This window comes from Chlamydotis macqueenii, chromosome Z (genome assembly GCF_036417535.1).
Source record: "Chlamydotis macqueenii isolate bChlMac1 chromosome Z, bChlMac1.mat, whole genome shotgun sequence".
In the NCBI taxonomy this organism is placed as follows: Eukaryota; Metazoa; Chordata; class Aves; order Otidiformes; family Otididae; genus Chlamydotis; species Chlamydotis macqueenii.
In genome coordinates, this window is record NC_141593.1 from 14,738,374 (window position 1) to 14,762,992 (window position 24,619).

The window sequence follows — 24,619 nt, forward strand, 5'->3', positions numbered from 1 at the left end:
TTCCTGTTCAGTCTGATCTGAGAACATGTTAGTAATAAAAGCATTTGCATGGCTGGGGAAGTACATTAAATGATTTTGGACATGCTGTGCTGCGCAGGGCTGCCCACAGTGACAGCAGTATTTAATTGGAAAGTGCTGCAACTGTTGTCCCTACAACACCTGGGAGTGAATGAGAGAAGCTGTTTCCATTGACCTCCACACCACGCTTTTCTCTCTTCAGGCAAGTGAAGAACAAGCACTGACGATCTCTCAGAAGTGAAAAGCCGGTGGTAACAGCGGCAGGTGGTACAGTGGTGGTCAGAGCCAATGCACGAAGAGGAATTCAAGCACCCTCCCAGTTCTCCGGCCATCAGTGGTTTTTCCTTGGATGCTGCACATGTGAGTCTGTGGTGGCTATCCGCCTACGTATGTGTCTGAGTGATAGGTATATTGTAAGATTTAGTTGAGTTTGGGATCAGAAGGACATGAAATGGAAATGTTGAATTCAAGGCTGTAGTACAGGGAAGAAAGCTGAGCAAGAGCCCCTGAGGTCAATCTGACCCTGCTTTGTTTCACTGGTTCCATTGAAGGAGCCTGCATTTCTCTGACATGTGTGTCCATGCAATGAGAACAGCTTTCTTCTGATTTTATGTTACCATTCAGGTCATCTTAGAGACAAGTGTAATTATCTGCAAATCTGAGGAGAAATGCTGAGAAGAGTTTAAAGTCAGGCCTAGTTGTGGAGAATGTGTTCAGTAAATGTGTCTGGGCTTTGAAGTCTTGCAGACTCAGCAACAATCTTCATGCTGTGACTGGCAGTCTGCACAAAATGGTGCTACAGAAGAGCCTGGTTTCTGACTGCTACAGCAGATCAGATGATCAATTCCTTGCTCATATTCGAGTCTTTTTCTACCAGGGACCTGAGCTTCCACTGGTAGATACTGAGATGGCAATTACTTGCAATACAGTTCCACAGAAATTTTCTCTTTCAGAAGTGCCTTGTGAGGGCTCCCTGAATTGGGCAGCTTTAGCACTGGGAGTTCACATTTGGTTTTGGTGTCCGCTGGTCCTCCCAACAGTGAAAACAACATGGTAAGGGGTTTCAGTGCAGTTAACAGGCACTGTCCGCTAAGGTCCCCTGAATTTTAAAGCTGATTTGGACTCTGCTTTGTTTGTATTTCTGTTTTACATCTGCTGCCATAATTTTAATATATGTAAGATATTCTGCTAATAGAGGGACTAACAAATGTGTTTCAGTACAGAAGGGATACGGAGCTGCTCAAAAGATGTCTGTGTTTTATCTGAATCTTGGCATGCAAACACTAGGTCATCTGGTGAAATCAGCTGAGGAAGGATTTTAAAATGTCTCTATTTACATTATTTTTTCTATCTTCCTTGAATTAGTATGTCAGAAATTAGAATTTAAAAATTGATGTTACTCTGGAATAATAATTGAAAGAAAACTTTGTTAGAACTGGAATTTCCATATGAGCTGAAGGAAGATAACTCAGCTTCATTAGGCCATATTAGAAGTCCCAGTAGAAATGTTTTTAATCTGCTTCAGTAGTATTACAGAACTTTTGAAAGAAAGCTCAGAATAGTGTCTTAAACTTAGCGTTGTAATACAAGAAGTTCAGAATTAGCAAGTGTGTTGCCAAGATTCCTTTACATGATGAGAAATTCCGTGTTGGTAATAAAATAGAAAAAGATGAACAGCTTCCATCTTCACCAGAAATGAGACTTCATCATTTGCATCTCAGCCATCAAGCTAGCAGCCTGGTTCCTCCAGCAATCTTTCAACTTCAGTTCCCACAGCTTATGAACCTTCGTGGTCATCTGTGTGTGTGTCTTAGGCATAGACTAACAACTCACTAAATCCATTGACTTAACCTGTTTACTTCTCCAAAATGACCTGTACATATAAACAGCAATTTTGTGCATTTGTTTGTTACAATGGAAAAAAAAATATTAAAAACACCTTAAAGGTATACCAGGAGTATCATTATCAGGGCTAGTAAACGGGGACTGTGACACTGCCTAGGGTGAGCGGTAAGTTAGTCTATGTGCACATCTAATTTTATTTTCAGGAACAAGAAGAAAGCAGAGCATGGAAGGAGAGGTTGCCTTTTTGCTTTGCTTTTGATTTAACAATGCCCACAAATGGTGTATATGTTCGATTCTGTATCATGTCTATGAAAAATTCTGGAGTTCTTATGTGGGGAGTGCAGGGGGTGCAAGATCTATGCTTGATGCTGGCTTTGAGATGGGAGCAAGCTTTCAGAATAACAGTTGTCTGGTTTTTATGTTGAATACTACCATGATCACTGTGGTAAATGGCTAAATCTTTGCCTTTTGAGTGGTTAGTGGTACCCCTAGGTTTAAAAATGAGACACAAAAAGGGATGGAATTCTTTCTTCCACTCAACAGTGATGAGAAACTGTTCATTCATGTCAGCCCTATGATTTAGAGGTTATAAGAATAGTCTCTTTCCAGTTCTGTTGAGCTCTACATGTTGCCACCAGACTAAGCGGAGTGATTAGCTGGGTTTAAGTGCTAATTTTATGAAGAGGATGCAAGAGACAAGCATTTTCGTTCTTTTTCTCTCTCACCTAGTGCTGTGGCACTGAGAAACACTGCCGCCATGGACAGATAGAAGAGTAAATGTTGTTGATGAAGGTTCAGTCAGAGACCAAGCTTTGAGGAGCCAGGAGAATCTATTAATCTTTATGTGAGAGGCTGAAAAGTGCCATCAAAGCAGGCAGTTCTAGCTCAAGGCAGTGTTGGCTCTGTTCATATATGGTACATCATCAGGCAAAATTAAAGACAACGTCGTGTCTACTCTGAGCTGCTTGCTGGAGAATTGCTTCCAATACGCCTCTTTAGGAGTTGATCATGAGTCTGCTTCCTGAGAGGTTTCAGACTCTTAATGGAACGTGGTTTCTAGATTGAGAGTATAGATGGAACAAGGCAAAGGCCCCTCTTAGCTGTAAATATTATTGCAAATACTGCAACTCTTTGCATGTCTTCATTTCCAGACCTGTTTTCTGCTATTGCTCTGTAGTGCTAAAACATAATGTTATTTGTAAGGAGCTGTGAAGAATAAAAGGTTTTGGTCTTGAGTTTACAGTTTTTCACTATGCATTTTTTTAATAATCAGGATGGTGGAAAGGTGCCCTTCTCAAGAAAAGGGTTGCTGACATGCCCTTGAGCTCAGGGCTGATGCATCCATCATGTGGGATGCATCAAGCTGCCGTCCTATCCAGGACCTGACCAAGTCACAAAGTTTGTCCTGAAAGAATGTGACCTTCTGGATTGCCAGCTGCACTTCATTCAGATTTCAGGGCAGCGTTAAGCATTTTTCATCTCATTTCATCTTGCTGGCCTCCTGGTGTTAGCCTGCTCAGTTTGGAAAATCTGAACAGGCTGTTCTTCTGTCCCTCTTGTTCCCATTTTCCTCTGTTCACAACAGCTATCCTAGAAACCTTAGCAGGTCTTATAACTTTTTTATTTTTAAATGTGCACTCATTGAACTGCAGGTGACACTGTGATGTGTGTTGCCTTTATTATTATACAAAAATGCCATTGTGGGTTTAAAGTCAGCTCAGCTTTTTTTTTCTCAATATGTTTTCATGTGAGCATATAATTTAATGTGCATACCACTTAAACAGCAATTTCATGATTAAGTGTCTTGACAAAAACCTCACACAGCAGATTTTCTAGTTTAATTATAATGATAAATAGAAAAAAAAATTCGGTGTGCCCAAGCAATTATCACCATTAAAGTAGTACAGACTCTTATAATATTTTGACTCACTACATATTTGTTCTCTTTTTTCTTTTTTTTTTTTTTGTTTAACAATAATTATAAGCTACATCCACTGATTTTTTTTTTCCTGTTGTTTTTTTTTTCTCACTTTACAAAGTAAAATGAAACTAGAGAGTTTTCTCCTTTTGATTGAGTTCTGGTGCACTCAGGCAGCTGCCTTCTCTTGTGTTCATAGAAGGCTACTAGAAAGGGGTAAAGCATTAAGCAAATCCAGGATAGATTAGTCAGTGAATGAAATGCTAGAAGCATTATATTGTCATCTGTTTAAAAATAGATTGCTATTTCAGAACTTTAGTCTAAAAGGAATAGATTACAAATTCTTCTGCATGTCTCTATTCTCAGTTGGATTTCTGGATTCCGATCTGAAATTCTCCTGCAGATTTTTTCAAGGAGGAAATTGAGGGAAGGTGAGGAACTGGAGAATCTTACCTATAGACTTTTGCATAAACTTGATTTTGGATCATATGATGTGAATGGTGATTCTGAAAGTATAGACGCCATGTAACTGTATGCATCAGAGGGAGCGAATGTTTGCAGGGAAGATTATGGTCTAATGATGTTCTAAAATTGGTTTATGCCCTACTTTTGCATATCTTGTCTTTTTGGTTCATTAGCAAACTTAGGCTTCCTGAAACCATGGCATGTAATTCATATCTGTGTAATACCATAGACTGGGACTTAATTTCCATTTTTGCAAATTTGCCAAAATCTGGTCCCCAAACCTGAACACTGAACATGTTACTTTGTTAAAATGTTAACGAGTATTATCTGTCTTAGCTTTCGAGACATTTCGTGGTCTTCTGTGTGGTAAATTTTACGATCTTTTGTGTGGCAGTTCAAATGCCATATGATACATATTTAGCAGTTCCAAAAATCTTTGCAAAACAATTCCTTTTCCAGTGGCTTTAATTAGAAGAATTAAATGGAAAGAACACTGACTGGTTTCCTAATGCTGCTGGATACTCAGATTTGCACGACTTTTTATAATGGAACGCAGTTTATGTAAGTCTTCAGTTTGACAAAAATAATAATAATCTGTGTTCCAAGACAGATAGTTCTGGAACAGGAGTAAATCTCAATAAGATTAGCCAATGAAATTAGATACTAGACAAACGTATTAATAGTCATTCAAGTCAGGAAAGCTTTTGCTCTTCAGATGTGACATGAAATGCTGGATGGTTTTAGGGATTTGGGATGTAGCAACTTTTTAGCATGACCTGACTTCCAGTGGATCAGCAGCAAGCCGTGTGTTGCTCAGATCTCTGAGGTGTTCCTCTCTGCAGTTTCCCAGCCAGGGAAGTATTGGTCTGTGCCTGCCGTTGAACACTGGCAGCCTTCCCTGCCCTCAAACTCTGACTTTGCTGCTGATCTTTACAGCAGGACAAAGCAGCTGCCTGAATGTGTTGGGGTACAGGCTCCTCGGCACACGCTACTGTATTTGGATATTTGTTTTGCAAGAGTTTAAGACACAAAAAAAAAAAAAAGGCCTATTGTAGTAGGATACACGTCAAAGCATTTAGCTGCAATACTGAAGACAAGGTTGTGAAAGAAGAGTAAAATCTGGAGCTGTGCTCTATCTTATTTGGGTTAATATCCCTCATTTAGGATCCGTCAAGTGCGCCGCCGCAGCTGAAGCTGAGACAACAGCTCAGTTCACTGTAGGCTGTCTTGAGTGTTACTTACTGCCATTATACTGTTTCTCTAGATCCTAGTTTCAAAAGTACCTATCCTATCCTAATTTTGTTTCTGTTCTCACTCCAGGAGAAGGAGATTCTTAAATGGGCAACATTTCTTGGATATGCAGAGATTAGAAACTTATGACCTGTAGGATGTCAAATAAGATCAGATTGCTTCCTGCTAAGCTTCTTGCTGAGTGCTGAAGCCATACTATACATTAAGCAGTTTCCAGGGGCTAGTTGAAGCTTTAGTGATTCTGGCAAGCTTGTGCTTATTCCCCTGCATGGCTCTGTGCCTGCAAAGGTCGGGGTGGATGTATGAGTGGCAAGCCTGGCAGCAAGGCACTGCCCGGTGCAGCAGTTTCTTGGTACGTGGTATCCGAATACAGCTTCAGAGGCAGGAGCCAGTGTGAGGAGCGGCTGGTGAGAGGACCACGTTGGTCTGAGAATGCCGTATGCTCATATATTGCTACAGAAATACAGCTGGGACTGCTTTCCATTTCAGTATTATTTTCTGATGGGTTCTCGAGATTTCCAATCTAATTGTCGGTTAGATAAAAAGTACAATTACATGTCTTTCTATTTAGTTTTTTTTTCTCTATATGTTCTGAATGTTATCAGTACTGCAGTCAGTTTGGGATATTTAAAATTAGCAGGGACAGAGCAGTTGGAATGGCACTTTCAGGAGATAGTATGTCAGCATTTGTACAACCAAGCAGACAGTCTTTATGGCGTTGCTCTGTTTCTCCGTGGCTCCTGCCGCTTTTATGTGGGTATTGTACGTCTACATCTATGCCTTGTTTTAGTCAGGCTCAGTAATGTAATTGCTGTAATGCAGTGGCTTGTTAATGGCGTTTCAGGAGAAATCTTGAGTGTCTCAGACATTACTCTGAAAAACTGGAAATGCCAGGCAGTGTAAAGTACATTTCAAAGTGCAGTGCCAAATACCTCCCTGGAAAAAAATAGCAACTGCTTATCTTCTGCCCAGATGCATTTAAAATTTACCTTATGAATACTTAACCTTTTACTACTTAGTGCTTTTGAGGAGTGCATATACATTGAGGCAATTAAGCTTGATTACTTTATAAGAGGTAACCAGGGTTATTTGTATTTGCTAGGGCCCACCTAATAGGTAGGGGATGGTAAAATGAAGCTGATAGACAATATAAACCAGAACGTTTTCTATTTTCCTTTGTATGGAAACACATTTTAGGTTCCTCTTTCCTGCAAGTAATGGCAGGGTGATTTTATTGCAGGCCATCTGCTTAGCAATGCATATCTACCTAAATATATAGTCATTTAATCAAAATAAGTTAAGAATAATCTCCTCTGTTATTTCAGTGGGACTCAAAGTATTGCCTACTTCTTACTTCTTATACTATAGCTTCCTTTTTCCAGCTGATTTATTTTATTTTCACTGAAAGCCTGTGAGTCAAATTCATTATGATTGAAGTAACTGAATTAAATGTAAATTTTGTCTTGTTGTTTAAAAGGCTAATAAAGACTTTGTTGCATCTCTGTGCCTCAGAATACATGTTTAATGGAAGCTGTTTTACCTTGGAAGAACAATTCCATGGCAAATTGACCGATTTGCATTATACTCCGGGGAAGGAAATAAAAGAGACTGGCCAGGTTAAAGTTTTTGAGAGGGTAAATTTTATTTCAAAATACAGTCAGATTTCAAATTGATCCCTCTCATGTATTTCAAAGACCTGGGAAATCAATGGGTTCTACTAATAATTTTTTTTTTAATCTTTGCTTTTAATGCAAGTTTCTGCGCAATTCAGACTAATTAATTCTCTTTCTCGCTGTTTTTATCATGCAGTGCTGCAAAAGGATGAAAGGGATTTTTTTCTTTTTTTACCCATATTTTAGTTTCTACTTCACAGGTATTAATGTATTACCTTGTGTTATGTTGATTGTTGTGCATTTATTTTCTTTTCAATATACCCCATACAGTCTGCAGACTGCGCATTTGATGTTAGACTCCAGCAGCTGGGATGTACCCAACCTGTGTCGGCGTCAGCTCGTCTGGGACTGGAGGGTTACATCTCAATGCTGAGGGTTCTGCGCAGCCTGTCTTCCTTGATGCTCTTGTCCAACAGCTTATTCCAGCCTGTCAGCAGATAATGCTTGGGGAGGTGGAAAGGTGAGTCTGTGCTGCACCCCGACGCCAGTATCGCACGAACTGCCTGGCAGTAGCCCTGCAGGTCTCCTCTGAGCTGCTGCTGCCGTGCCGATGCCAGTACAGGAATTGCCTAGCAGATGAGTGTGTTTACGCCAGCCCAGCCTGATGGTCCACCTGCTAGGTGACTCTGTGAGCCAGGTTGTGACAGCTTGTAGCACTGCCTGGATACAGCCTATCAGAGGTCTGTTAGGGTGAGATCTTTTAAGGGTGGATCACAGATTAGGGTTTTGGTTTTTTTTTGGGTTTTTATTCTATTTCTTCTCTCTGCTCTTGGTGAGAAGGAAGTTGGACTAAATGAACATGGGAGCTTGCTTGGATCTATATGATCTTCTGCCATGATGATCTGTGCCAAGTGGTGCCCTCCGTGCTCCTGCCTGTCTCTGGTCAGCAGCTCTGGGAGCAGGCTGGTCAGATAAGATCCTTGAGTGAGAGCCCAGGTTCCATCAGGGAAATACCCGTATTTGTCTTTAGGGGTGCGTCTCAGAATGAATGTGCGATCAAGCCCAAAAATGAGGATTTCAGTCTTTCTTAGGAGGCTGAGGTGACCACTTGATCAAGCACCCACCTGTATTCTGCTTCAGTATGCAGGGCTCAGGCTTATTAAACTTCTAAATAAGTTGCAGTCTGCTGTCTTCTCTTAGTTGCAACTGTAGAGTGAGTGAGTTGTAAACTAGAGTTAGTGTGTTCCAGGGTGGGGGCTTTTTTGGTTAGCTCTTTTTTTCCTTTTTACACTAGGATTTCTTATTGTCTTGGTTTGGCATCAGCACGTAGAACAGACCTTTTGTTGTGGTGAAGGAGTCAGTACAACACAATCATTTGTTACCTCCTCCTGCTTCCCCTCTTGGCGCTGTCACCATCAGGTGAGATTTTGCACAGAAGCTGTTAAAGGTATTTGTGTTCTGATCCACTGAGTAACATGCGGCAGGAAAAAGAGTCCATGATCTTTAATATTATTTTTTTGTTAGCCTTGTCTTCCACTTTGTCATCTTGAAGGTAGCGTTGCATCAGTGGTCTGCCTAAGATGTGCACAGAGGACAGCAGAGTGCACTGACTGGACTCTGGTTGATGTGCTGGCACAGCTTCCCACAGGGACTGGCGTCAGCCTGTGTCCGCACGTTGTTGTGTGGCAGCAGTGGGAGGTTCATGGAGGAGGTGAAGGGGACTGCCCTCTGGGTGCCGTGTCAGAGCCAGAATATCTGCTGGGACAGTGTGACCCCTGTGTAGTCACTTACGTGTGGTACCATTGTGCCTTGTCAGAGCCTCAAATATGATAAATGAGGCCATGGAAGGAGTGAGTTCTGTAGCTGACTACAGTGCCTGTTGCAGTTGTTCTTTTGCAATATCGTGGCATATATCTTGTATTAAACAAACAGGCTTTCATCTGACTGAGAAAGAAATAGAGCTTATGCATAGTCTGTGGTACAGGGCCTGTCTCCCATTTCGCTGTGCTGAACAACTCTTATTTCCCTCTGGTACAGCACTCGTGTGGCTGTACTTGCATGGTTACAAAAGTGCGTACAGTGTTGTTTTACACGGCCTTGGCCACGACTGCCGCACGTGGTAATATTCCATGTGCGGAAAGACAGTGTCGTGTGTTAGGCAAGGATATTTATAAGGTTAAGAATGATGTTGATAATGTCTGTTTCTCATAAAACAATAACTGACAAACTGAATGCAATGCTAACAGTAGTAATTCTGGGATGTACTGAAATGGGTGGCACGTGGGCCTGGGCAGAGAAAGCAAGTTGTTTCTGGAGGCTTTTCGTAGTCAATGCACTGTTTGTATTTCCTCCTGCCCGAGTTGGGAACACACAGGTATGTGTTCAGCCTGTAACCATGCCATATTGTTTGTTTTGAATCTTTTTTTTTTTTTTGACAACTCATACAAAGCACTGAGGTGCATATTTTATACAGTCACTCTGTTTTCTGGCATTCACAGAAATAACACTGAGAGTGCTTCTTACTCAAATGAAAAAAAATGTGCTCGGGGCAAACCTTGAACAAACATTGATTTCCTTTGGCCACAACAGCTATGCACTGAACCAATATTACTCAAGCAAAAGTACAAAAGAGAAGCTATTACTTTCCCTGTCAGTGAACATGGTGTGTGGCTGCACAGGAGACCTTTTATGTCGTGTTTGGTCTGTGGTACAGCTCTTGTGGACTGTTCTGCTGGGCTCTCATCTTTTATACAAGATGGGTCTTCTAAACATAGGAATATACTGTGTTGTTGGTATTTTCTTGCAGTAACTGAACTTTCAAAGCTACGGTTAAAAAAAAGTCAATATTTTTCTTATGGATGATTTTTTAAAAATTTCCTGCTACTTTAAATTCAGTTCAGTTCCACAGTTGGCTCACTGTGTGTATAACGTACTAAGCAGGAGACAAGCTGTTCTTCAAGGGAAGTCAGACAAACCAGGCTAATCCCCTGCCCTAGGGAAATACCTTCAAAATCCTGCTCTCAGGCTAGACAGCAGAGGGTCTGAAAAGGGAAATCTAGTGAATGTGTTGCAATATCCAGTGGCATCCTCATAAAACCCCTGTTACTCTGAGGATTTGGGTGGCAGGAGACCACTCAGTGTGACTTCTTTCACTGGAATAGGAGCTGCAGCCGTTTAAGCACACAAAGCTGAATGGTTTTATTTGTCTCTCTGAAAGACAGTCTTAGTAAAAGAGATCAATTTGCGAAGCACAGTTCTTGGAGCCCTGGTCTAGCTGCTTCTGTGTCTCCACATGGTCCATTCAAAGCATCTTAAAACGAAGTCACTTTTGTGTACCTGCCAAGATTTTAGGAACTGAAGTCTGTATATCAAGTGATCTCTTTTTCTTGGTTTGATCCTTTTTCCTTTCAGTCTAAATTTCCTTAGAGCTGAGACACAGAGTTTAAACTGAGCCTGCAGCTAAAGCCTGAGGGTACTTAGGACTTCTTAGAACAGGACCAGAATGTCAGTATCTGGAAATATTTGAAGAACAAGGTTAAACAAGATCATTCACTCTGTCTTGTGTTACTTTTTGTAGTGTTTTTTTCTCTTGCTTATTTATTTTGTTTTTTTTAAAGTGATAATTTGAGCAGATAAATTCTCCTGAGGTTTTTCAGGTCACCAGCCACCCAGACTGGAGGAAAAAAAAAAATTAAATTCTTGTCCTTCATTGTATTTGGATGACTTCTGATTTCCTTGTTTCTCCCTTCTCTCTTAGAATTATTTTCTTTTACAGTCAGTGCCCTTTTGTGTGATATCGATGTGGATTTTACTGGTTTAGATTACAGGAAGGAACTTAGGCCATAAATAGACGGTATGTATTCTGCTAGCACCAGGAATACTAAAATAGCTCGTCTTAAAAGACAGGGGAAGCCTAGCCAGTTGGCCAGGCGCCAGGAGATTGCAGGGTTGACAATTAGTAGGAAGCCTGAAAGGGAGATTAATGCTAGGCTGTGATCTAAAAAAGAGCCCCAGGAGAATTTCGGCAAGGGCAAATCCTGGAATAGCCATGTGCTGATGCCTTAGGGAAATTTTGCCTTTCTCTTTACACCTTTGCCCCCGCAAGGCCCTGGTGTTCCTGTGCAGTGTGTTTGTGTTACTGAACATTCACATAGCCTGTGCTAGCTGCCTTCTCTGCCTTTACCGAAAGTGTTCAGGAGGGGCCTTTGTAGATCTGTTTGAAGGAAGTGTTCTTATGCAGTCAGCCCTTTCTGTGCAGTGAGTTAGCTGCAAAGGCCCTGGTTATTTTAGCAGAAGATGGTCTTTAGCTGAGTGACTTCCAGTGCTGGATAGGCTGGCATTCATAAGACTGGGCTACCCAGAGCATCCTGGTTTGTTTGGAAATATTTTTCCCTGCCATTAGTAGTACTTTTGTGTTTCTCCTTCTGCAAGAGCAGAATTGTCCATCCCTGCCACTCCGGCACGCTCAGGCTATAGCCATAAGCTACAGCTATTCTTTGGTGAGGTGACAAGGATGTCACTGCCCATCCAAAGACGGTTAATTCAATAATAGTTTGTAGCTTGTACCTGGCACCTCTGACATTGCTCACGGAGTTTTCCAGACCTTTCGTATGGACAACCTGAACCGCTGTGGTTTTCCTGAAGATCAAACAGCAGAATAGGAACAGAGTTAGGCCTCTGTAATGTCTGAACGCTGTGTTGGTGTCCAGCAAACAAGTGGCTTCCAAAAAACCTGCTCTGCTAGACTGCCATCCATTGTGAAATGCAGTTGAGTTTAATGTAACAAGTTTCTTGTTACTTAAAATACTCTTTAAATTGTGATGTGAAACAGGTTAAAACAGAAAACAACTGTGGACCAGAACTGGACCAGCCAATCCTGCAAGAGATCAACCTTTCCCCAAATGGAAAAGGAGAATAAGTAGATAACGGAGGGTGGGTTTTGGTTTGCTTGGGGAGGAGGTGTCCTTCCACATAGATTTTTCTTCCTTGGTATCAATAAAATTAGAGGGAATGTTTGGTGCTGAGTGAGGCTGGCTTGATGGGAGAATACAGAAGGTTGTTCAATGGCTACTTAGTCTCTCCCCTACTAACGATTTCAGGATTTGGCCCATAGTTGTTGCACACATACAGTATTTGTCAGGGTTTGACTCTGTTTAGGTCCAGAGAATAACATAAGATTATGTATTATTATTTTACACTTTTTCTGTCAACCATGAAAACTTTTCTTCAAACAGGAGCGAAACAAAAAGAGTAACAAGAGTTCAAAGGCGTCATGGAACAAGTACGTTCTCCCTCTGTTCCAGTTATAAACTGTGTCAGCCATAGGTTTTCAGCACACACAGTAAGAAGCATCCCTGGCTCAGGGAAGTGACAAGGAGAAGTGACGGACCCTTCTGTACCCTGAGGGCGAGGAGAAGCCAGGCTCTCTGCCTCTCCCTGGGCAGAGCTGTCAGCAGTGTGGCCGCAGCACGGAGAGGTGAAGCGACTTAAAAAATCACTTACACACGTCTCAGGGCAAGGAGAAGCTTCCCAGAGGTTGGGTCTGTCACCCCAGTCTCTCCAGTGCTTCTGTGCCTCTCCAGCACACCAGTGCTTCTGTGCCACTCCAATGCCCATTTAATGAAATAGTTGCCAGCTGCCTGGCCTTATGTGGCGCCTTTGCCCTTCTTTGCCCTTATGTGGTGCCTTTGGCCTCTCCTCCTTGTGCTCACTCGAGAGATCGGGGTTTAGAGGGCAGCTCCACCTGGCAGTGTCACGTGCCCTGTTCTAGTGTGGCACCTCAGGTGACTGTCTACCTTCCCTAAGCTCCAGGCACTGAGTTGCTGGTCTAATTCTCTCCCCCTCAGTCCGGTGAATCTGTACACAACAGCGGTGAAGTGTCTCCCACGTTCATCAGTGGGGTGGTGCTGCAGGCTGAGAGCAGGGGAGGTGAGCACTGCCACCGCCTGTGCTGTCTCAGAGCTTTTGTGCCCAGCTGACCACCTTCAGGCGCGCGGCTGCACAATTAGCAGTTGCTGATGAACTCCTGCTTTTCAAGGTTAAAGAAGAAAGGTGAAGAAGAAAAAATAATGGTGTACTGCTTTAAAGGTAAATGATTGCTTGTGTACTTAGAATACGGACTTCTTTGCCTGTGCTGCCAAACAGAGTTAAATTGGTGAAATGGTATGTGGTGTGTTGTCACTTTCTGAAGCGTATGGCTGTTATGTAAAGGCTTTAATGACTTTCTTCATCTGTCTGCTTAGGAACACCATGCGTCTGGCAAAATTTTGAGAAGGCTCAAGGCGTTAAAGAAAGCTCATCTAAATAAAGGAGGGTTAACGTGACATTGCAGTTACTTAATCCTGTATTGTCCTGCCATGTGACTGCAGGGATACTGAGGCGCAGCGTTTCTTCTGCCTGGTGCACAGATTATGCTTTCCCTGTCATCTTCCAGGATCAGTTGCTTTGTTAAACCTGCCATGAGGAGGAAACAGAAGAGCAACAAACTTTTTACAGCAGGGCTGCAAGGCACAGTGACATTTCCAAGGCATAGTGACAAGCTTGCATGCTGAAGAATGAATCAAAGGCATTTCCCTACGTTCAGCTCTTGGACTGGTACCAGTATCAAGGAGAACTACGCTCTTAAGGTCAGCTATTCAAAATGAACTGGGAGTATCTGGATTTATTCAGAGTAGTTAATCAGCTATTTGTTTGGTTATTTATCTAGCAAGTTAGTTTTCAAAGCAGCAAGCTAAAGCCTGAAAATTTGTGTCAAATGTTTGCCATGTGTCAAATGTACTGCATAGAGAGTGAGCAACTCGCCGCTTTTTTGCACAGTTTACAGTTTTAACTGTAAAGCCTCTTTTACCTTGTAGATGAAGATCCTGACATATTAAATCTGTGTGTGAGAGATGGATGTAAACAGCTTCCAGTTTTATCTCTGATTTTGAACAGAACTGCAATATACTGATATGCCAGATTTGTTTTTGAAGTAATTTCCAAACTGACCCTTGGACTTTCAGTAAGCTGCTTTTTAAACTACGTTTGTCACAGTGTCCATTATGTGCAGGATTGCATATTCATACAGAATTATTTCACTTAAACTACTTATTGGGACATCTTGTTAAATGGGGAAGTGACTACCCTATAGACTATGACAACAGGATATGTGAATGGAGGAAGTCTTGGAAAACACCGTTATTCCAGGTGGCATCATGAGGACAGCAGAGAAGATGATGGGCACCCAGAGTGCTATGGAGGAGAAGAAGAGGGCAGGCAGCACAAGCTGACCCCGTTTGAGAAACTAATGCAGGATATGTCCCAGAATGACAAAGTGGTGAAAGAATTAACCCTGGGAAAGAGAATTGGCTTCTATCGAGTCAGAGGAGAAATAGGAAGTGGAAATTTCTCACAAGTGAAGCTTGGAATTCATTCCCTAACCAAAGGTAGGCACTGCTGTGTGGGTCACCTGTGTGCTGAGCACCTTAGTTCTGTATGGATACAAATGGACCTCTTCCGGAAGAAAGATGCTGTCTGAACCTTAAATACACACATAGTTTGTATGTGTCTTTTTTGTTGTTGTTGAGTGAATCTGTAGGCAGTGTCACAGATAAATGCTTAGGCTTGGATTAGGCTTTAAAGAAACCAGAAACGTTTTCTCTGGATGGTAGCTATTGCAAGAAAAGTTCATCTCTGCACTTCATGGAGTTAACACATCTCATCCCATAGCTCCAACATTCCATGCCTTGGAGCATGGTGGTGTGCCAGCCCTCCTACAACTCGTCCTGTTCATCTGCCCTCTCCTCTGCCCCAGCTCATGAACTGCAGGGCAGCCTGGCCAGGCATGCTGCTGCCTGCAGACAGGCTCAGCAGGGCTTCTTTTGTTTCATCACAAGTTTTACTAGTATGGTTGTTATTTGGTCACAGTAATTTTGATGAGAAATTCTATGCCTGCTTCACGGGCTTATTTGCTGGTGGTTCATTACTGTAAAAATCTGGAATGGGGCTGTATGTGTGGGCTGGGCAGGTGCAGAGAAACGAGCTCTGGTACAAACAAATGAGGGTTTCTGTGGAATTATCAATTATTTTTCTTTTTTTTTTAAGTACAGAAAAGCACGGTATATGCTGCTTCTAGGAAGAACTAGAAAGGCTAGGTGACTGCAGCAAACACTTCAGCTATAGGTATAACTGAGAACTTGGTTTCATCTGTCCTGTTTCTTCTTCTGCCTCTGACTCTCTGACAGTAATAGAAACTGTTCATGTTTTCCCTCGGGGGAAAGTTTCCCCTACATCCTTGTACACTGCTATCTTGTTTTTTTCTCATAGTCTTTCCAGTTTGGTTGACTCTCCTTCCCTCCAACATCTTACAGGTGAGAGAACAAGATACGCCCCAAAGCCTTCATGCCGTATTACCTGTTGTTATTTTCTCTGACCACCTCTTTCAGCCCAGACTGCGGAGGGGTGAAAGCTCACATTTACCCCTCGTGTGTAGCAGTTGTTGCACTGGGAATCAAAGTGTCGAACTGATGGTATTTGTTTTTTCCAAACTAAAGCCTGCCTGCATCTAAGCATTGCTTTAACTGGGTGTGGATTCTTTTGGTTTTGCTTGTTTCAGAAAAGCATCTCTGTTCTACTCGGCCCACAGCAAGTTATTTCCTCTTCTGTTCTGTGATTATTTTTTGTCTTCCAGAGAAAACTTGTCTTGTGCTTGCTGTTGGAGGAAATGCTGTTCCTGTAGAGGGAACAGGAGGAATGAAATGAAAGGAAGATATAAATTTCATCCAGATGAACCTTTTACCTATTGAACTTACTTAGTAGGTTGCTTTAGCATTTGAATAGAGCCGATTGAAAAATTTTGAACTTCAGTGAATTTAGTAAGTTTGGACAACATAAATACCAAAACCGTATTTTTTTTTTCCTTGAAAATGTTCTTTTTCACCAGAAAATACTCAAATTCTTTTTCTTTGGTTTGTTAGTAGCTTTTTTGGTAAAATGTTCACTGGGCAAGGAGTTCATTTCTGGATACTAAGTTTGCAACTGTCATGAGGAAGATCCTGATCTTGGGAGGATGAAGGATAAACATCTTCTGACTCAAGGTTGCCTGTGGGCTCATCTGTCCTCATAAAATACAGTATGTGGGTAGGAGAATAGGAACATGCACATGTGTGCACACACATGTACACGTGCATGCATACACACACCCCACGACCACCCACAGAACGGATTCTGTTTTTCCCAGTAGATGCACACCATTGTGTTGGTAATGAAGTGCTGTTCCCGCACAGTGCTAATGAGTACAAGTCTTTTTTTTTTTTTTTTTTTTTGCCAATTATATAAATACAAAAGCTTCATTATTAATGCTATTTGGTTTCCTGTGGTAGGGGGAGGTATATGTGTCAGGGTGCTGTTCAGCTCTTCACCAAATGTCACAGTGTTCAGTTCTAAGCATGGCCTTTCTCCTTACATTAACCCTGTATTTAAAAAGGAAACATTTTTTATTCTTTACTAAGATGAGCTTTCGTAACAATTAGATGTGTGTGCTGTTCTGTAGCCCTTGAGATCTGTTGCAGCAGGATATGTGGAAAGTTTTCTAGAAGGAGAGAGGAAAAAACTTCAGGATCCTACTGAACCTTGTTTCTCTCACAAGGGCTGTCTTGGTCGCTTAGAGGATGCAGGAAAATCTTTGGTGCTATGATGTGTATTGTGTTATTCAGGAGTATTGCCCACTTCATTAACCTGAATTTTGGCAGAGATTTTCTCCAGAGACCCACAGAGTTGCTTGCAAACGACTGTTAAGTTCCTAAGCTCTGTGTAACTTCTATTTTACATATCTTCCAGCTGACAAATGTAGTGTGAGAGCACAGCTGAATAGATGCAATTAGGAGCATCCAAATTTACAGCTAGTAAAAAGCTAGTCTAATGTGAAACATCAGTTGCAAAGGCAGGAAGGCAGGAATGTCAGGCACCTTGTTTGCCTTTTTTAAAAGCAATTTTAACTTGGTTCTGTTTGTATTTTGTTTCCTTTTGTCATCATAGCATACACCATTTCTTCCTGAAATTCTCAACCTCTTCCTAACTTCTCTTACTAACATTTCAGCTAGCTCTTTTCAAACCTCGGCATATGCTACATGCAGTCAATCAAAATCTCTTACTACTCAGTTTTAGTATTTTGGTAAATAAGCTGCCTGCTAAAAATGCCCTTCTGTTCAGCACTGTTGCCATGCAAGGGTGTCGTACTTCAGCCCCGATCGGGACCAGACTAAGCAGTCTCTCTCTCATTCCCCCCACCTTCCGAGAGAACAGGGAGAGAAAATATAAGGAAAAACGGCTCGAGGTTTGAGATAAGGACAGGGAGAAAATCCTTAAAGTTACCGTCACAGGCAAAACAGACTCGACTTGGGGAAAACTATTCATTTATTACTACAAACAGTAGGATAATGAGACAGAGAACAAGATAACCTCCCTCCACCCCTCCCTCTTCCCAAGCTTAACATTATCTCTACTACCTTCCCCTCCTGAGTGGCACAGGGGGGAAGAGGGAATGGGGGTTGTGGTCAGCTCATCATACGTTGTTTCACGCCGCTGCTTCATGGTCGGGGGAAGAACTCCTCGCATTCCTCCCCTGCTCCATCGTGGGGTCCCACCCCTACGCCACAGTCCTTCGTGAAACTGCTCTGGCGTGGGTCATCTCTTCCACGGGGTGCAGTCTCTCCAGAACAGCTGTCCCAGCGGGCCCTCCACGGGCCACAGCTGCCTTCAGGCATCCACCTCCCCCAGTACGGGGTCCTTCACGGGCTCCAAGTGGATCTCTGCTCCTCCGTGGACCTCCATGGGCTGCCGGGGGACAACCTGCTCCACCATGGTTGTCACCACAGGCTGCAGGGGAATCTTGGCCAGGAGCCGCATTACTCCTCCCCCTCCTTCTGAACTGACCTTGGCGTCTGCAGCCGTTCCTCACAACAGGCTGGTAGATGTCTTTCAGGATCTTTTTTTACATCTTATTCACTTCTCATCTCCTTTCCACTTCTTGCAGCTGGACTGGACCGAGTTGGGCCCAGTCGGCTGCCTGGCGAGAGGCCAGAGGGTGAGGCCTACAAGGCCCATGAGGCCTGCGCCTCCCCCTCTGCACCTCTGCCCCCGCTCAGCTTCTTCACATCTTCTCTTCTCCTTTTTTTTTTTTTTTTTCTGTTTTCCCCTTCTTAAATACATTATCGCAGAGGTGTTATCACGGAACATTCTGCTACCAATCGGCTCGGCCTTGGCCAGCAGTGGGTCCGCCCTAGGCCTGGCCGAGTCCACTGAACAAAGGGGAGCGACTTCTAGCAGTTTCCTACAGAAGCCACCACCTTAGGCCCCCCCTCACTAACAAAACCACGACAAAGGGTAATGCAGGATTCGTAAACCAAGCATTTTTTGGAAGCAGAGGGAACAACTTTAAAAAAATGTTATGGGTTTAAATTAGAAGGAGGTAGGTTTAGATTAGATATGAGAAAAAATTTTTTTACAATGAGAGTTGTAGAGCACTGGAACAGGTTGCCCAGAGAGGTGGTGGAGGCCCCATCCCTGGAAACGTTCAAGGCCAGGCTGGATGAGGCTCTGAGCAACCTGATCTAGTCAGGGATGTCCCTGCTCCTTGCAGGGGGGTTGGACTAGATGACCGTTGAAGGTCCCTTCCAACTCTAACTATTCTATGATTCTATGATTCTAAAAAAGAAAAGCAGGGTGTCAGGTTTTTTACACTTTAGGTGGGATGGTTTTCTTTACATATCATGCATATGCAACTGCAATGATGTAGATTTAAAGGAGGTTGGTCCTGATTTATGGTGATGTGTCAGCAGGCTCAGATCTTTCAGTTCTAAACCTTTTTTATTTTTTTTTCCTTTTCAAACTTTGAAGGAAAACTGACCAGGAAGAATAGAAAATTCCAGCAAAAAGAAAGAGAAGGAATTTAACCTAGAAGATATTATTTTTAAGCCTAAGTGCCCCCAACTTTTATAAATCAAGATGTAACAATGCAATTACATCATTAAGAGTGTAAGAATTGTTATCCCTGTAGTAGCTAAGCATTTAGTTGCGCAAATGTTAGCTGCTGTGAGCAGATGCTTCTTCCTCTTGGTTTAGGGGATCAGAATGCTACCAGCATGACAAGGGTTTTAGTCTTTCACCTCTAGGTCAGCAGTCAGAGGTCTGCCAGCATCAGTGTCATGTGCTGTTGCCATTCTGTAGCTGTATTTCCTCCCGATTCACCACGGCACCGTCAGCACCACACAGGGGTAGGTTCCCGCTTTCCTACCAGTCTCACTGGAAAGCATGGAACAGGTCAGAGAGAAGCAGCGTGGGGGAGACTGCCCCGTACTCAGCATGGGCTCTCTCTAAAAACAGGCACATCAAGGGATAATTTGGCCCCTTCCACAAGAATCACATTTGCCTGGAATACCTGTCACACTTCAGTAGGGGGATCAATTTATGCCTTTTTCCCTATATGTTACTAAGAAAGGTAAATGTACCAGACATGGCATTTTCTTGACCTGCACATATATATCTATGCAGAGATGGATATCCTTAACACTTCCTTTAGATGTGTTGAAACACTGAGTCAAACAACTTTGTAATATTAAGTAAAAACATTTTGAATGCTTTTGAATGCTTTGAATGCTTTTGAGTACAAGAACACATGTACAAATCAAATGGCCTTCTCACGCTTCTCTTAAAGCAACAAGTAAACAATACTGACATCTTTTTTTTTTTATTTACTGCCGTGTACTAGAAATCAAGGTGGAGTTGTTGTTTTTTTCTAAAAGATTTGATAAAGGTGATTAATTGTTAAAAAAAAAATCAGTGATTTACAAAGATATTATTGGGAAAAACATTATTCCCAGGAATAAACAGTTGTTTTTATTGCCATGATCCAGTTTAATTTTGCTGTCCTGACAAGGTATACAAAGCCACTGTAAACCTATTTTAAGTAGACTAATCCTTCAAATACCAGCTGTATTCAATAGAGTGAAGACAAAAGCCATAATCTACCAGCTAATTACAGAATCATAAGGGCAGTTATGTTTGACCTGTTCCTACTGCTCTGAGCTAGCCTGGTGATACGCAGCTGCAGATGTGTATCTGTGTTTTGTGGCCCTTGGCTTCACTGTAAATATGCTACAGAAACATGTAGAACTTACCTGCAGTTTTGCATTACCAGGACAGTGTAAGACAGCTAGATTTGCTGTCTTACAGAGTCCCTGCAACTTATTCTACTTCACTGTTTTTTTTTCCCTTTCTCAGAATAAAATCTGTGCACCATGTGGATTCGTGGCCCACTGTGGCATATAGACATAAAAATGTACTTTCTCCTGTATTCTGTACAGAACTACTCATGCATGAACCTGTTGGAAAAACTGGTACAGCTACTCTGAGAAAGACAAACCTCTACAACATTGATTTTGGTAACTGAGAATTTGTGGGGATATGGGATAAGAGATTAGGGAAGAGTTCGGCAAGTCGCACCAACTTAAAAACACCTCTCCATTATAAACTTGCAGGGTTATAGCCAAAGCCCCTAAATTGCCCCAAGTTTGTCTGTCTGCTGTGAAAGAAAGCACCTAAATTTGACACTGCCATTAGTTTGCAAGTACCAGGCTCAGGCCTAGCTCATCTGAAGAGCACTGAGCTAACAACAAACGAGAAAGTGCAGACTTTCTTTACCGGCATCAGACACCGAAAGCAGATGCGTTAACTGTGGCCAGCAGACACATATTAGCCTGACAGCAGTGGAGCACACTAAGACAGCAGATGATTTGGGTATCTCTTGCAGTACTCTGCCAGCCCTCCGCTACCTCAGCAGTGAGCAGGATGCCGTAGACAGAAACGGGCATGGGTGTGTGCGTAAGACTGCAGGGCTTAGCAGGCTTCTGCAGCTCAGCTTATAGTGACCAGAAGTGAAATGTTATTGCTCTTCTATGACCAAGCATTGTTGTAAGCAAATAGCACTACCATTTCTATCTCTTGTATCAACAACATGGAAAAGCATTTGTCTTTTCAGAGAAAGTTGCAATTAAGATTTTGGACAAGACAAAGCTGGACCGGAAGACTCAACGTCTGCTATCTCGTGAGATATCCAGCATGGAAAAACTGCACCACCCAAATATCATCAGACTGTATGAAGTGGTGGAGACACTCTCAAAAATGCACCTGGTGATGGAGTATGCAGGGGGTGGGGAGCTTTTCACTAAAATCAGTACAGAAGGGAAGCTGCTAGAAACGGAGTGTAAAATAATCTTCTCCCAGATTGTGTCTGCTGTGAAGCACATGGTAAGTTGCTCTTCTTCCACAAGCATGTTGCCCCTCACTAGTCTAGCAGAGTTTGTGGATGTATCTTTTGTTTTTTAACTAGCAGATTTACCATTACGGAGATTTCAGGCCCACATTTCTGAAGAGCAAAACAGCTAGAGAAGAGCCGTCTTAAATGTATGTGAGAGCGCTTTCACATCCACCTGTGATGCCTCTCTATTGACGGCTATTGGGAGGAGGCTGAACTGGGAACACCTAGTGGGTGGAAGCATCCATTTAGCAACAGCATTCTCCTGTCTGCTTTATGCTGCTGCAGGCACCAGCTAACAAAGCTTTATTTCTTCCCTCCAGCTATTTCAAAACATAGGATCAATCACTCTTCTGCTTAAAGAAGGGTGTCCCAGAGAAGAGGCTTGTTAGGTGCTGCAAACATCCAGCTTGCTTACTAATGAATGTAGGAGACTGGCACTTAAGCCAGTTAATTCCTGGTCCTCACTTTCTTGCAAATCTGTGAAGTTAACACCCAGCCAGTCACATCCCCTTGCCTAGTCTTCTATATTGCAACTGGATTTAGGATGATGCGATTTGTGTAGAGCCCAAACCATCTTATAAAGGCAAAAAAAAAGGAGCAATTAATGTCTTCAGTACCATTTCCTCTGAACCTTGCATACTAACTACAGCTACTTGAAACAACAGCATAAAAAAACGCCAGTTCAAGTAAAAGTAGTGTTTGTTAAGGTTGGCTCAGGGTGCCCTCCGGTGGCTCCTGTCGTCCTGTCACATAACAGCCTCAGGCGAAGTCAAAAGCAAGGATGTTCCCAGGTCAGACATTTAGAAACTGCATTACAAAAGGCTCGCGACATATATAAACAATGCACATTTTTTTTTTGTACATTTTGACAGAGTGATCCTATGTCCTGTAAGTGATGGATGAGCTTCAGCACCTTTTCCTTAGGGCAGGTACTCAGCAGCTTCTGGAACTTACTTTACATTTCAAGATCACATTTATTTCTTAGCATAAACGCAGACTACCAAACTGGCCAGCCTTTTTAACTTGTACACACAAGACTTCTGCAAAACATTGTACTTTTGCTAAGCCATCAAATCCAGGCCATGTAATGGCTGCCATTCCACACAAGGACTGGAGATCCCTGTCCTGTTATTGATGATAGTTTCAAACTCTTAGAATGCTGAAGGGTTTCTATATTACCTCCAGAGACATGCACCTTGTTACTTCAAAGCGTAGGGCAGAGACTGCTCAAGCACATCCATTCCTCCTAGTTATTTCAAAGATTAAGCTAAACCCTTACCTAATCAAAACAGGTATGTTGACACTAAGCAGAGCAAACTCAGTTTGAGACCTTGGCTACTACTGCCACTTCCAAGGGAAAAAAGTACAAGTTACAGCATATGTATTTATTTTAATTTTCTAAAACTGGAGGACACCACTGAACTTGGTGTTATGCAACAACATGGAACACCACAAGGCACAACCCTGCGGTCCTTTTCTCCTGCCACCACCAGTTCCTTGGAGGACATTCGATCACACAACAGAACTGTAGCAACTTACTTTCTCTGTGATTATGTTCACTTGGTGAACAGAATGCTTTCACGTCCTAAGTCCAGAGGCTTACAATATATACAAAATTGGAATTAGTTAAAAATAAATTATTTTATGTTACTTACTTACTTGTGTTACAGCAATGCATTAATTGCAAAAGCAAGTGTTCTGAACTCTGAATACAGATTTTTGCACATGAAGATAGGTAGTCTGGTACAATTAGCCACGATGCCATCAGAAATCTGCCTCGAGACTGCTATTCTCAAAACCCATCTTCTCCACCTATTCTATTGTTTTTGCATCAGTAGAGAATTAAGTTAAATTTGTTTAAATACTTTTAACAGCTTTTCAGTTTCATTGCGATGCTTATTTCTGACTGTGTCCAAGATGATAACTCCCTTTCTCCTGTGTGGTAACTAATGGCTGGTAACAGCCAGTCACTTGAGAACTTCCCCATGAACAAGCTAATACCACATTTTCATCTTGTTTTACAGCACGAGAACAATATCATTCACCGGGACCTGAAAGCAGAAAATGTCTTTTACACCAGTAACACCTGCGTTAAGGTGGGAGACTTTGGATTCAGCACAGTGAGCAAAAGAGATGAAACTTTAAATACTTTCTGTGGCTCTCCTCCTTATGCTGCTCCCGAACTCTTCCGAGATGAAAACTACGTTGGCATTTATGTAGACATCTGGGCCCTGGGGATCCTGTTATACTTCATGACGACGGGTGTTATGCCATTTCGTGCAGATACAGTGGCCAAACTGAAAAAGTGCATTCTTGAAGGGACATACAGTTTGCCTCCCTGCCTCTCAGAAACTTGCCAGAAACTGATAAAAGGAGTCCTTCAGCCAGTACCAACCGAACGATACTCTGTCAAACTTATTATGAACAGTGAATGGATGCAAGGAATACAGTACCCCAAACCTTTACAGCCGTTCAAACTGGATCCAAAGTATTTATCAGACATCACTACACTCAAAGAGGAAGAACTCGAAGTGAAAAATATTCTGGAAGATCTGGGAATCACAGAAGAGCACATTCAAAATAACCGGGGAAGAGATGCGCGCAGCTCAGTAACAGGCGTCTACAGAATTGTTTTGCACAAAGTACAGAAGAAAAGGGCACTGGAATGTGTTCCTATCATGTCCCATCCAGACCCCAAAGAACAAGACTTGAGGAGAGGAATCAGTTCTTACAGCGGGATGAAGCACACATCCAAGCTGTGTTCTATTTTATAAATTGCACTGCTGGCTTTATACTTGGCACATTTAATAACGGGTTTTATTCACTTTCCGCAAGTTCCAGTGTGACATTTTTTGTAATTTTTGAATAAACCAAAAAAGCCTCATCTCCTTTGCATTTCTCTAGTCACAGTGAAGCGCTCAAAGATAAGAGCTCTCACGCATTTGTCTGTCCCTTGCTCCAGAGACATGGTATAGCCAGCGCAAGAACCCCAGTAAGTGAAGCAGGTCAGGGACCATTAGTGGAGGTGATCTTTTAGTAAAGATCAAGTATTACTGCATTTAACACACTTGGGAGATTCTCAGTACAGGCAGGTAACAGGTAACTTCTTGAAAAGTTATACCTCAGCTTGACACACCTTTAGCACTGCAAACCAGGACAGAGAACTAAATTTAAGCAGAAACCAGACCATAATCTAAACAACTGCAAATTAAAGAT

The 24,619-nt window shown here is 42.3% G+C and overlaps 1 protein-coding gene across 1 annotated transcript; it reads left to right on the top strand.

Annotated features, from left to right (window-relative positions):
• Positions 1–231: 231 nt before the first annotated feature.
• Positions 232–24,287, top strand: NIM1K (NIM1 serine/threonine protein kinase). The gene is given in 6 exon segments (XM_086770289.1): positions 232–378; positions 13,353–13,679; positions 13,681–13,736; positions 14,296–14,534; positions 21,125–21,393; positions 23,428–24,287. Coding segments are annotated over 5 exon segments (1,329 nt in total). The 5' UTR covers positions 232–378; positions 13,353–13,664; the 3' UTR covers positions 24,178–24,287.
• The last annotated feature ends 332 nt before the right edge of the window (positions 24,288–24,619 follow it).